Source organism: Trachemys scripta, chromosome 2 (assembly GCF_013100865.1).
Source record: "Trachemys scripta elegans isolate TJP31775 chromosome 2, CAS_Tse_1.0, whole genome shotgun sequence".
In the NCBI taxonomy this organism is placed as follows: domain Eukaryota; kingdom Metazoa; phylum Chordata; order Testudines; family Emydidae; genus Trachemys; species Trachemys scripta.
Window position 1 is genome coordinate 55,451,581 of NC_048299.1, and position 14,258 is coordinate 55,465,838.

The 14,258-nt window shown below is 39.1% G+C and overlaps 1 protein-coding gene and 1 long non-coding RNA gene across 10 annotated transcripts in view; one reads left to right on the forward strand and one right to left on the reverse strand.

The window, feature by feature from the left end:
- HDAC9 (histone deacetylase 9) overlaps positions 1–14,258 on the forward strand; it is a 527,149-nt gene that overhangs the window by 352,848 nt on the left and 160,043 nt on the right. For all 9 annotated transcript variants that reach the window (XM_034760576.1, XM_034760577.1, XM_034760572.1 and 6 more), the window contains 2 exons: positions 6,224–6,344; positions 12,102–12,151. In XM_034760576.1, coding sequence (XP_034616467.1) covers positions 6,224–6,344; positions 12,102–12,151 — 171 coding nt within the window. The remainder of the gene's footprint in view (positions 1–6,223; positions 6,345–12,101; positions 12,152–14,258) is intronic.
- LOC117872282 lies at positions 1,217–3,022 on the reverse strand. The gene is made up of 3 exons (XR_004644444.1): positions 2,927–3,022; positions 1,905–2,002; positions 1,217–1,288 (listed from the first exon to the last, which is right to left on the reverse strand). It is a non-coding gene; the product is annotated as an uncharacterized LOC117872282 (long non-coding RNA).

Below are 14,258 nucleotides of genomic sequence, written 5' to 3' on the forward strand. Positions count from 1 at the left end.
ATCAGTCTTTATCCCTTTTGGGATCTTAAAAGAAAAGACTTTGGGGGAAAAATGAAGAAGAAGATGTCTGCCAGCAACCACTGCAGCAAGCTTCAACATCATGGCTACCTCTTGGGACACTGGGATCTTCTTTAACACTGCTGGGCCTCTGTCATTCTGATCCTGAAAGATGTCCTGACCAGGGCTGGCTTTAGCATGTGTGGGGCCCCACGCTGGGACGCAAATTGTCTCGCACCTCCCCCCCCCGCCCCGACTCCATCCCCCCCGTCCCATTGGATCCCTCCCCAAATTCCTGCCCTGGCCCCACCTCTTCCCCAGCACGTCGCATTCCTCCTCCTCACCCCTCCCTCCCAGGCTTGCGCTGATCAGTTGAATGGTGGTGCAAGCGCTGGAGGGAGGGGGGAGAAGCAGGACGCGGCTTTTTTTTTTTCCACTCCGCCGGCAGCCCTCTTAGGCGCGGGGCCCCATTCCGGGGAATCACCCGAATCGGTTTAAAGCCGGCCCTGGTCCTGACCAGGCCGGGACAGAAAGAGGGACCCAGATGACATCCTCACCTCCACCGGCCTTGGCTAAACCTGAACCACACCTGGGATGTGAAACTTTGTCATTGCCACGCTTCATGTGTCATCTTCCCCACTGTGAACCTAGGCACCCATGTATTCATCACCACAACACACTACTGCAAGGATATTTATACAGAATATGCCCTGTGAGGTATCATTTGAAAACTAATAACACACTGGTCAGTAATATCATTATAAAATGAATGTAACCACATCATATGTAAAGTATCAGAGGGGTAGCCGTGTTAGTCTGAATCTGTAAAAAGCAACAGAGGGTCCATGTGGCAGATGTGTCTTGCATCTGAAGAAGTGAGGTTCTTACCCACGAAAGCTTATGCTCCCAGTACTTCTGTTAGTCTCAAAGGTGCCACAGGACCCTCTGTTGCTTCCATCATATGTAAAGTTATGAATTGTCTCTGTTTGATGTTACTAGAACATGTTTAAAACCAGATGGCCTAACCTAGGTAAAAGTAACAAACAGGTTTGTCATAAACAAAGGAATGTGGGTTGACCTCACATTCACATATTAGCAAAAACAAAGCCATCAAGCTAAATGAGCAGGGGTTATCCTGAGACTGAACTCGAGAGACAGAGAATGAACATGGCTCCTGCATCCCAGAGAGACACAGGAGACTGACTCACCAGGAGGCCTTCCTGACTTTTAGGACAAAGACAATTCCTTTGGACCATACGGGTCAAAGAGAGACTCCATCTTTATCTGAAACCTGAGGAGACAAAGAAACCTAGCGCTTTGTGGTCCCTGTGTTGGGTCCTGGCCAGAGCATCTGGTCAGCCATGTTAAGTTAGGTCTTAGTCATTAGAAAGTGTATTTTTACTTTTGTTCATTTGTTAACCCATTCTAGCTTCAATCCCTTCTATTTGGTATCACTTAACCTATATCCTTTTGCTAATAAACTTGTTTTATTTTTACTGTTTGAATTGAAGAGATAGTGCACTTTATCATTTTAACTGGAGTGAACATTTATCTCTTTTAAGGCTCAACGAACCTTATTACTTCTCTGAGTGTTCCAGGACAGGGCTCGAGACTTCCAGGCAGATGGAAATTTGGGGAAATTTGGGAGTTGGAATGTATTGGGGTCACCCTACAAGTAGTCACCAAAGCTGCGGGAGACCAGGGTAGAGCTGTTGTGTTGTAGGCAGCCTGCTGGGGTCAGAGTGCTGAGTCAGTGCTGCATAGAACACACAGACACTCAAGGAACTACATGCTTGTCTACTGGCTGTGAGCACAGCAACAGAGCATTTAAGGCACTTGGGTTTACAGAGCAGGCGGTGACACAACTCCTCACTGGTCTGGGTTGCACCCCAAAATATTACACCCACCTTATTTCTTCTCTTTTCTTTCCTTCTCCATTTGTCTTCTGTCTAGTAAGAGTCTGACTCAGTCAGCCAAGACTATCTATTGCAACACTGCTGTAAGCCTGCAATGAAAGAGGCAGTTAAAAGCAATTCCCTAAACAGCCTGATGTTGGCACAAATTTGCTAATTTTCAGAGTGGCTAATACAACTGTGTGCCATGCACGTGTTTATTCCAGCAGCGAGGTTGCAAGTGAATGTCAACACAAGAGACAGAAGCTGCATTTTTTAATCTTTGCTATTCTTTTCTTTCCTCTTTTGTGTGTGTTTGTCTTGTTTTGTCTTCTAGGAAATAGGTTTGGATTTTAACAACAACTCCAACCCATCTCAACTAACTTTTTCCCCTAAAGGACCATTACTACCATCTAAGAGGCTGTCAGACTAGGGTTCTTTTCCTTCCAAAGACTATAAAAAGTTATGAAGATTTTTAATAGTGTACTTGCCATGGTGCTAAGCAGACTAAGAGCTCTATCTATCAAACCCTGAACCTTATTTAAAACTGTTTAATGTTGGACAGTGAAAGGGTCATGTTGACACCTTTAACTCCTTGTCCCCATATATTCCATCAAAATTAATACCATCCGGGCAGTGCATAATTGTGCTGCCTCAGCAGCCAGAACAGCGACTGAATTGTGACTCACAAATAACGGTTTCATTACTGCTTCCCACTTGCTCCAGGGTGGAGAATAAGTTGTACCAACGCATTTGCTGGCACAGAAGAGTACATCCGCAAAGGTACTAGCTTTAGGGTGACCAGACAGCAAACGTGAAAAATCAGGAAGGGGGTGGGTGGGGGGGTAATAGGAGCCTCTTTAAGACCCCAAAATCGGGACTGTCTCTATAAAATCGGGACATCTGGTCACCCTAACTGGCTCAGCTATACTGGCTGGCACATGGGGGGGGGGGGGGGGAAAAGAGCCAAGGCTGCAGCTTTTCCCCCCCCCCCGTATGAGATGGGGAGTAGCGACCCAGCCACAGGCGGCACGTACCTCTTGTGTTTGGGAAGGCTGGCGCACGTGCTGGAAGCTCCCTAAAAGAGGGAGGGCCACTGGTGCCTGGACTTTGCCCCCCGCTCTAGCCCAAGGCCCGATCCTCCCCCGCGGCACCAACCCCACTCCGTCCTGAGGACCCTCTCCCCCAATCCCCCTGCCTGCTCCTCCCTCCTCTCCACCCCTCCCCCGGGGCCTCCCCACCCGCCGCTTGCTCCTTTCTGCCCCTTCCTGCCTTAAGGGTGAGCAGTGGGGGATGGGCAGTGGAGAGGGGCAAGCAGTGGGCGGGGGGGTCACGGGGGAAGAGCCAGAGTGGGGGTAGGAAGGGGCGGGGCCTCAGCGGGAAGAGGGGCAGTGCGGGTGGGGCCACGGGGGAAGAGGCTGAGCGGGAGCGGGGCCTCGGGGCGGAGCCACAGTCTGGCCGCACTTCTCGGGATCTGCCGGCAGCGGCACTGCAAAGGCGGCAGGACTGTGCACCTCCAAAGGGAGGTTTGCCGCATCTGGCATTTCTTGCCCCATTTGGGGAGCTTCGCCTCCTCACGCCTCATAAACGCTGCCCACGGCTCCAGCACTGGCTGCTCGCTCAGCTCACAATGTGACCTGCAATGCTCTCACAGGGGATTAATGAGATGTTTCACGCTGTCTATTGCTGCCTTACTACGTGGATGTGTTGGCCAGTTCGTGCGCTTTAACTTTCTGGGAGGGGAGAAAGAGTTTTGTTAAGGAGGTGTGAGACTCCCAGATTATTTTTATTGAACTTTGAAATAAAGATTCCTTCTTCATAATCTCCCTTTAACTCTAAAGAAGACACAAAAAGCAAGGGTGCGGGTAGGAGAGTGATAGGGGAATCTGTATGGGCACTTTAAAAACATATTTTTTAATGACAAACACATTCACATTAGATACCAAAAGACCAGGAAAGATTAATTTATGTACAGACCAAAAATGATATGTCTTTGTGTGCATGTGTTTTTAAGAGAAAGATACACACATATAGAGCAAGAGAGATCCCCTGATGTGCTAACTGGGCAACAGGTCCATTTAGTGTGTGTGTGTTTTAAGGAACTGAGAGAGAATTTAACCACTGTGAAAAATCCCAAGAAAGATGAAAAAACTATGAAGACCATTAGTTTGTTTGTTTTTTTGTTTATTTGCATGTTTGAGGACTAGAGAGCCTAGTGGAATTTTAGAGGAAGCAGATCCCTACATATAGCTGTAATAAAAGGAAAGCTTATACTGAAAGAGTTGAGTGATAAATATTGTTTAATCCATGTTATCAATTATTTTTAGTTTAATGCAATGGAGAAGATGCAGGCCTCTCCAATTCTGGCAGGTATAACTGGCTCATTCTAGGGTGGACATTTCCGATTACCCAACTTCAATATTCTACTCTCCTGACATATGCATGCCTCCAAGCTGATGTCAGTGAGAGAACCACCCATGATGGGGAAGCAGAATATCATGGAGTTCAGAGAAGAGAAGTTTGCCCTTACTATGGATCTACCCCAAAATCAGCCCTTTCAAGTTCTCCATAATGCAAAACCAACGCAGTCCATCTGTTCTGCTACATTAGTTATTATTCCTTAACAAAAGTGTACTTTATCATGATTTTATGCCTTTTACTATATTTTACTAAAGGTTTAGATACCTCCAGGACCAATCACAATTAATTAGGACATTACATTGGCCATATTTCAGACCTTGAAAGTATCCACCCTCTCAGCTCTGAAGACAGCACAGAAGTAAGGGTGGCAATACTTCGACCCCACTACAATAACCTTGCAACACCCTCCATGAGCCTCTTTTGGGTCAGGACTCTAATTTGAGAGATCCTGGTCTCCCCCTTGAAATCTGTATAGTATAGGATAAAAGCACACAAAAGATCAGATTTCACAGGGGAGACCAGATTTCATGGTCTGTGACATGTTTTTCATGGCCGTGAATTTGGTAGGGCACTAAATATATGTAGTTGTTGCTTTTGTGCCCTGATGAAGAGAAGAGTTTAGTGTTTTGCAATGTGTGTGTGGTGATGGTTGTGGTGGTGGTGGGGTTGTTATGTAATACTGAGTGCTAGACAGTTACCTCCAGGAAAAAAATAAGTTCCTGAATGGAATTTATCAAAAAGAACAGTCATTCAAATCGTGGAAGTATATACTTTGAAAAATGACTCCATGAAAATAGCATGGGGGTTACATGTGTATTGTCCCTCAGTAAGGGACTTATCTATTTCATATCTATTTACTTACATACAGACATATTTGATGTGTAGCTCCTCAGCCTGAGTTATGACAGTTTGCACCAGCTGAGGATTTGACCCATACAGTTTCTAGTTGTCAACACTGCAAATAAAACCTAGGGTTTTTAAGTTGAACTGTTTTCTTTCTGCTTCTACAGTAATAAAGACATTGTGACAGAACTTGCTGCTGATTATGCATGAACCAGAATAAAATCCATTTCAGTCTGCTGTAGCTGTATAGACTGTGTGCAGTACTAACAGGAGTAGAAAGTAGTAAATGCTTATTTATGTCATTGTAGTAAGCAAAGATAACTAAATACACACATGGAGAAGATCTGTTGAGTAAGCAAGTGTCATTTTTACAGTTTTTTTAACTGACTGTACTTTAATGGAGCTAGAAGAATATCCTTGAATTTTAACAATGCTGTACGGGAAAGGTAAAGACTGGGTAAGTATGTAAAGGGCCAAACTCCAATTACAATAAGTAAGGAAGTCATAACAATAAAAAAGAGGCAGCAAATGAATCTGAGTCTGGCAGAATGAAACTCTATGGAGACCAACCCTAAATTCAAGAAAAAAAGTACTTTTAGCTTACTTTAAATGTATGACTTATATTTTCCTTTCTAAAAGAATTGACACTGTGGTAAGTAATAGTGGCACTAGCAAAACACAGTGATCTTTATTTCAAAACTCATCTGTAGCTTCCAGGTGCGAATACACTGTTTTCTTTAATACTGAGATATTCAACGTGGATTGAGTACTATAGAAAACACATCTATGTTTGTTTTCTAACTCTTATTGGCTTGTAAAAAGAGAGAGAGAGAGACTTCTTTTTTCTGTTACATGAATACTGTATCTTGCTAACTATAAGTTAAGACTTAACCACACATGCATTTGTTTTTCATCCTTAGTATACTTTAATAAACAAATCAGTGTCACATTCCTGCATGACGCAATTTCAACCCATTATTAATCATACTAAATGTTATTTTGGACCTTTACTTCCCCCCCCCCCAAATATTGTCAGTGGAATATTGTAGGCCTCTGCTGTTTTCTTTCAGCGAATTCGAGGTCGAAAAGCCAGTCTGGAGGAAATACAGCTGGTTCACTCTGAACATCATTCACTGCTATATGGCACCAGCCCCCTGAACAGACAGAAGCTGGACCCCAGGAAACTCCTAGGTCTGTACAGGCCTCTATTCTACTGAGAACAGCACATTCCAGCACTGTCATTAGTCATAGCTGGTGTCAGTTTAAAATACTTGGCAAGCAGTGTGACAAAAATTCACTTTTTCCAAATGCATTGCTAAGTGAAATGAGAATGTTACAGTGGAAGCCAATATACATTAGTAAAATGCACTGGCTGGAAAACAACAATAGAAGTTTCTCCACATTTGCTTTTACATCATTTTAATATTAACCCTTTAAGTCATTTCCGCCAGAAATCAGTAACTATGGAAATTTGGAATGCAATAGATCTTCTATTTCTTTATGTCTTTCATCTAAAAATAAGAGTTAAAAATACACTTGCTTGTCAAAACTGTTCTTCTGCTGTTCTCATTCATTTTATTTATTTTAAACGTTATTTCAGCCGAGTTGAATATAGATACTATTCATCAGATTTTGCTGATAACTGAACTTTGTGTAATTGTGCAGTATGCAGTGTATAGTATCTTTGAGTAACATAAAATCATATTTAAAGTATTAAATGGTTTTTAATATGTAAAAATAAAAACAAGCCAGCAGCACTGATGTGTCTCAAGAATTATATTTGGATGCATGGTCAGTGCTGAGCATATACTTTAATTTTAGGAACAGTAAGGTTAGATTCTAATCTCAGATAAATCGTTCACAAGGCAATGTATCTTGACAAACCTACAATAGTGAATGTTGCACTATACACATTAGAGTTCTTATCTATTTTTATTTCACCCAGTATAAGACATGGAGCTTTATATTTATAACATACCCTTCCCACCAGAAGCTTTTTTTCCCCTAGAGATTCATTAGTAATTATTTCTACAACTACACTAAAATAGAACAGTTATTTTGCTATAGGAATGGTGATGCTAATAATTTCTTCAGTAATATTCGGGGGGTAGCCGTGTTAGTCTGTATCTACAAAAACAACAAAGAGTCTGGTGGCACCTTAAAGACTAACAGATTTATTTGGGCATAAGCTTTCGTGAGTAAAAACCTCACTTCTACTCACGAAAGCTTATGCCCAAATTAATCTGTTAGTCTTTAAGGTGCCACCAGACTCTTTGTTGTTTCAGTAATATTGATAAACTGCCTCTGCACTGAGGCACTAGAATAGATAAAGGAAAACACAATGATCCTTTATGAGCGTTTATATTTTTATTAGGCCAAGTCCATGGGATGGCAAAAATAAAAACTACAACAATTTGATACAACTGGTCAGGAACTCGAATTTGTAACAATGGACATTTTGACATTTAGGGGAAAAAATGGTCCAAATTGGAATGAAATTCAAAATTTTGAAATTTCACACAAAACAAAAATTCCAAAAAAAAAAATCACTTCTAGACCATTGAAAATTTTAAATATTTCAATGAGACTTTGTCATTTTGATCAATTTTGTTTTGACTTTTGTACTGTATTAATTGTAATATGTTATATACACACAATATTAAACATTATATATAATTAGGCTTGGCAAAAATTGATTTTTTATAATTTTGATGGATAATTGTGTTTATTTTTAAGCTTCTTTATTTTTATTGATTTAAATTTTCAGAGTTGTGGGAAATTATGGGGAAAGTCACCCGATGGGTGGGTAAGACAACATATTGAGATTCAAAATGTTAAAGCTTTAAAACACTAATTGTCATCATCACATGTCAACATATACAAAGTAAATATCCTTAAATCAAATTCTAATAAGTTCTCAAGCAACATTTTTCTTACTTTACCTACCTGTAAATATCAATTATTATTGATGGAAATATTTTTTCATCGATTTGTGTGTAGACAATGAAATCAGTGTTTATTAAAATTTACTGATAAAAATGTACGCCTTCCAAGCCTTAATGTAATGTAATATAATTAATATATAAATGTCAAAGCAAAATAATTGAGATTATAAATATTTCCCCATTGAAAATTTCATGAAATCGATAAGTTCCTGCAAAGCATTTCAATTTCAACAAAAGTGCATTTTTTGGACAGAAAACTGTTCTGTCTAAATATTTTTGACTAGCTCTACAATTTGGCCTCATGTGCTAACTCAAAGGAAAAGTAATGGTTGACCAAAATCAGCCACTCTTTTGTTCCCCACCCTCACCTACCATGCACATAGTCATGTATAGTAGACACTTTTCAGTGGAAAACTGCAGATGATAGGCCTGGTGGAAACAACAGATTTATATTGCATTAAACTATTTTATATTCAGAAATAGCCAAACCTTTCTTTGTAACTTAAAAATAAAAAAAGAAACCGCTTAGGGCGCTAGTGTTAAAAGTGACTTACAGGAGATGGGGTAAATCTAGCATGAGAAATTTAGTACTTGCTAATTAAGTGTGTGTTTTACAAATTACATATTAAAGCCCTGATTCAGGAAAGCATCTATCTTTAAAAAGGGTTCTTAGCCACATACTTATGTCCTGATAAATCAATGAGATTTAAGCACATGGTTATAGTTAAGCAGGTGCTTAAGTGCTTTCCTGAAGAGGGATAGATTTGTACACGTGGTTACATTTTTTCTGAATCAGGGCCTAAGAGTTCAATTATTACAAATTACCATTTTACAAATTATGTAACCTTTTAGAAATTATGTAACTTTGCACTAGTAAAAAGTTAAGCTTTTGATTGCTCATGTTTCACTACAGTGTGTTAAACAACATGACATGTTGCATTACATCTTGATATGATGCAAATTAATACCGGAGATGATGTGTCATATTACATTATGGTCTAATGTGACAGGATACACCAATTCAAACCTCTTTTAATGAGCACAAATGCATAACAATCAGTCATTTCCATGTAGATCCTGCAAGTTCAGTGTGAATTTTTTTCTCTCCCGCTGTCATTATGAAAATGTTTCTAAAAAAGTAAGTTTCCAATTACCACAAATTTGTAAATGTGAAAAATTTGCTGTCAGCTTATATGCTTCATTTAAAGTGGAATAAAAAGATACATTTAGACAGCATATGTAAGTATGTTACAATTTTTGTGCGTTCCTATGTGGTCACTTAGCAGTACCCGCTTCAATCTGAGGGTTGATATTGGAAAACAGTTAAGGTCCCCAAACCTCCCTTGTGTTCTGTTAGCTTTCATACAGTATTACTAGATTGTCCATCTTTCCACAAAGTAATGTTTTGCTGCTGTCCCTTCTTTTGCTCACCAAAGCCTCAATCCTGCATTGTGAATCACTCACACAGACTGCAGCATCCATGTGGATTACTGTCCTGGCACTTAACTTTGCATCATAACCCTCTTCTCCAAACAGTCTCCTTTGTATGAGAGTTCACCAGAGAATCCTTTCCTTTGTGGTCTTACATATCAGAAAAGGGAACCTTTGTGATTCTCCTATTTTAATATTCCTTTATTTGTGCTCTATATTGTATCCATGACTAATAGAGTAGATCACTCTAACACCATATCCCTCAGATCTTCTCCTGATGGTCATTTTCTTCAAGGGTTTGGCTCTCAATCTTACAAGACCTGGCCTGATGCAAGACTGAAGAACTTATTGTGAAGTTTTCACTCTCCTTCCACATAATCTGGTATATTCAAATCCCCTTTTTTTCTTTGATACATTTTATGAAAAATCAAGCAGTAGGCATTTGCCAAGTACTTTTGAATCATTTCCAAATATCATTAGGACCTCTTGAATTGTCTCATTTTGAACATTTTTGCTGCTGGTTTTGGGTTGGTTTTTTTTTGTCTTTTTGTTTTGTCAACAAAGCTGGAGGCTCTTTCATTGCTATGAGGATCATTAGGTGACCGTCCTACTCCCTCTTAGCAAAACCTTTTCATACTGTTCTTTCAAAGAGATCTTGATGTTTTTCCTGTTCTGTTATCACTTTGCTATCTGCTTCTCTGACAATTGTGCAATAGGGAATAAGTGTTTCTGGTAAATTTCTTGATGTGTTGAAAAGTCTTTGTACATATTTTCCCCTGTGTCGATACTTCAGTGTTGAATACTGTCTGCTGATGGATTTCTACATCTTGCTTCTCCATATGCTCTCTTTTTGTGACAATTCCTATATGCATCTAGCATTAAGATATCTGGGAATTCATCTTTCCTCTCTCACGTTCCATGAGTTAGCTACTGGATTTATTGAAAAACATTCTAGTTATACAATGTTTTCAAAATATCATCCTTTATCTTACACGAAACTTTAGTCACTCCCTCCTAATACTTTGACAGCACCTCAAACCTGTTATTTTTAATTATGTATTTTTTTAGCGCCCTTTCTCAGACTTTTCCATCATCTCCTCAGAAAAATGTAAAAAAAGTGTCATCCACGTCAGCCACTGGATCTGCATTGCAAGTGACCTGATGACCCCCTTCCATATCCCCTTTCTGGCATGCCCCAGAGCATCTACCTACCCTGGTATATCTGGAGTAATCATTCCTCTATGGCATAGTGTGAGAGAATATTCTGTACAGCTACTGCATGTGCAGTTCCCTTGCAGAGCTTAAATTGGTGCAGATGGCTTTGTTTAGTCCCTCTGTACCTGTATGATTTTCACGCTATGTTAATTGATCAATATGCCCTCTTCTGCTGATTAGAAATAGCTTCAAATTCAGTATGTCTTGGATTTTACTATCAGACTAAGGCACTTTCTTCCAACTTTCCAATCTGGTCTCTCAGTGCTGAAAGACTATAGTTTATAATCTTCGTTATACACTTCATTTATACTGGTTAAACACAAGTAACTCTAGCCTTTGCCTCTTCCTCAGCAATGGGTTGCTACTTTCTAGGCAGCTTGAATTGATCCACCATCTAGCATTTCCTCTGTGTTGAAGTTACAAAACTAGTTCAGTGGTACATTGGGGGAAATCTATGTTCTCTTCCACAACTGCCCTGGAAAGATTTGCCTAGAGCCGAATTACATACTCCAACAGTGAATGGGTCAAATCCTAAAATTCCTACCTAATTTTAACATAGTCCTTAATAAGGCAAACACTAAGTTCAAAAGTAGTAAAAACTGAATATAGGACTGTCTTAAAAAAATTAATAACAATTTCAGGTTATATTGAGTCATCATATTGTGGTATATTGTGTAAATTAAGGGAAGTAATAAATTAGACTGTGTAATCTGTATGTTCTTTGTCTAAGTTTCATTTGGTATAGTAATGCTATCAATTCATATAGTACTGCTGAAGTATACAGTTATCTATGTTAATTATAAGCTATTAAAATACCATATAATTACACTTTAAATGAGCTCATACTGTAATTGTCTGGACCATTAAAAGTACCAGCATTCACATTGACTTTCAGTGAGGTTTCATGCCTAATCCCCATTCCTTTGGAAATCCCAGCCTAACCAGTTTAACAGCTTTATTAGTGTTTCAAAATTTAACCCCAAAATCCAAAGACTGATTTTGATCTTTTTAGTACTAATCACAGTGTTATTCTAAAGTTATAGTATTTTTGTTTAACTTCTGTTGGTGAAGAAGACAGCTTTCGAGCTCCACAGATTTCTTCTGCAGGAAGACCTGAAAAAGAGCTCTGAGAAGCTTGAAAGCTTGTCTCTTTCACCAACAGAAGTTGGTCCAATAAAAGACATTACCTCACCCACTTTGTCTCTCTCATAACCTGGGACCAACATGGCTACAGCAACACTGCAAACAGTATTTTAGTTGACTAATTATTGAGAGAGAGTAATACATTAGGATTGAATTAATTAAGATTATTTTTCCAGTTTTATGCTGATTGTTGTCTTTTCTCTTTAACATATAGGCAGCGTGTCTCAAAAAATCTTTTCCTTGTTGCCTTGTGGGGGACTTGGGGTAAGTAGAGGCTGTTCCAATGTAATCTGTACAGCATAAATAGATTTTTAAAGTAATTTGTCATCTTCAGGACTGTGCAGGTCCTACACTTGAGGAGCTAATATATACAATGACAGAAAATAAAAATGAAGCTTTTGTCTTATTGCCATACTGATTTTTTCTAGATACTGTGCATTGCAATATATTCATAATCTTAGAGTGCAGTATCATGGGGCAATATTTTTGTCCTGATAGGAGGTATGTTACTTGTCTGTCCTTGTACATATTTTCTTTTGTGCGTTGGTTTTTGAGAAAAGTAATGTGATAATTAGAGGGGCTGTATTTTAGTGAAATGTTCTTGGGTATAGTGAAAGCCTGATAAAGAGTATTGAATAGTTAATGCAGCACTATGTTCCACAGAAAGGAAAAAACTAAAGTACACACAAATAGCACTTTGCATAATGGGCATTGTTTAGTAACTGCCAGGGCATAATTTTTGTTAATAAAATATTAAATAGAATTTTTGACCAACCTTAATTAATGGAGATATCCTATCTCCTAGAGCTGGAAGGCCCTTGAAAGGTAATTGAGTCCAGCCCCTTGCCTTCACTAGCAGGACCAAGTACTGATTATGCCCTAGATCCCTAAGTGGCCCCCTCAAGGGCTGAACTCACAACCCTGGGTTTTAACAGGCTAATGCTCAAACCACTGAGCTATGCCTCCCCCTCAACTCTTTTTAATACCAAATTATGGAAACTATTTATTCTGCTACATTTTGAGCCAGTGAGTCCATATTTCTAGGAGAAACTGTTCCAATATTAGGAAAAGAATCAAAATTAAAAAAAAAAATCCCCACAGAAGAGAGCTCTATCAACATTTGTTAACATTCTCCTGTTATTTACTATTGAAGATCATAACAGTTAGAAACGATTTTCCATCTACAATTTTCTTCACTGGTACTTTCTTTAGCTACCCTATGTTCTGTGGTCTAAATGGAACTGTAAACAATCACTGTCAGTAAAATTAAGGTGCAATGCTTAGATTATTAGCCATTGATATGCTGGCTGAGTGTTGCACATTTGTTCTAGCTCCCTTTCACTGTTTTTGTCTTCAGGAGTGAAACCACAGTCTCTAGAGTGCAATTGGAGCTAGAGGCCAACTTCCATTGAAATACTACAAGTTTGCCTTTTCTCTACTGAAGCTTGCCAACACATTTCATATGCTTTTGTCCCCCACATAGGATAATTTCCATACCACTAGAATCTTTGCTGTGGGTTTTTCTTATTATGAGATATTATCATGAAGCATGAACTTGACAAAAAGCATATCCAGGCTACAGGGCTTTAACAAAAAATCAATTTCACTTTACAATTGTTGTTATTATTTGGTAATTTCTAAAGATTTCACTAATGGGAATTAAGGAACAGACTCTCAGAGGATGTAAATCATTTTGGCTATATTAGCTGAGGATTGGGTCCAGTATTTTAAGCCTAGTGACTAATGGTAATGACAGTCTATATATATTCAGGTTATATATATATATATGTGTGTGTGTGTGTGTGTGTGTATGTGTATATATATATATATATATATATGGCCAAATCAGGTCCTACTGAGGCAAAACTGTCATTATAATTATTGGGGGTTTTTTTGAGAAAGGACTGAGCAAGAAATGAGGAACAACTTCAGCAGATGTTGTCTACATTTATGAGCAAAAAGTAGTTAATAAGAGGTACCTGATACCTAGGATTGCTCAAGAGCAAGGGAAACTAGTAAAGGTTGCCATGTGCTCACAATGTTTTGGAAAACATTTTGTTTGTTTGGCAACATTTTGGAAAATCTTACTTCTGAGAAATAGGTCATCAAGATATTGCCCAATATGTGCAATGAGAAAAATCAGTGAAGAGAGAGAGGGGGGCTTTGCGGTGCTTCTAGAATTGAGAGTCGTGTGTGCTGTTCTGCACTAAATTTACCAATAACACAGGTCAGGAAATACTCCGCCAACTTTTGTTCTTTCACATGTTTAGAGGAACCTGCACTTTGTCAAACTCATTTAACTCATTTCTGATTAAGAACCATATAAACAGAAATATATGTTGTTGTATTACACCCTATTTAGTGTACCGCT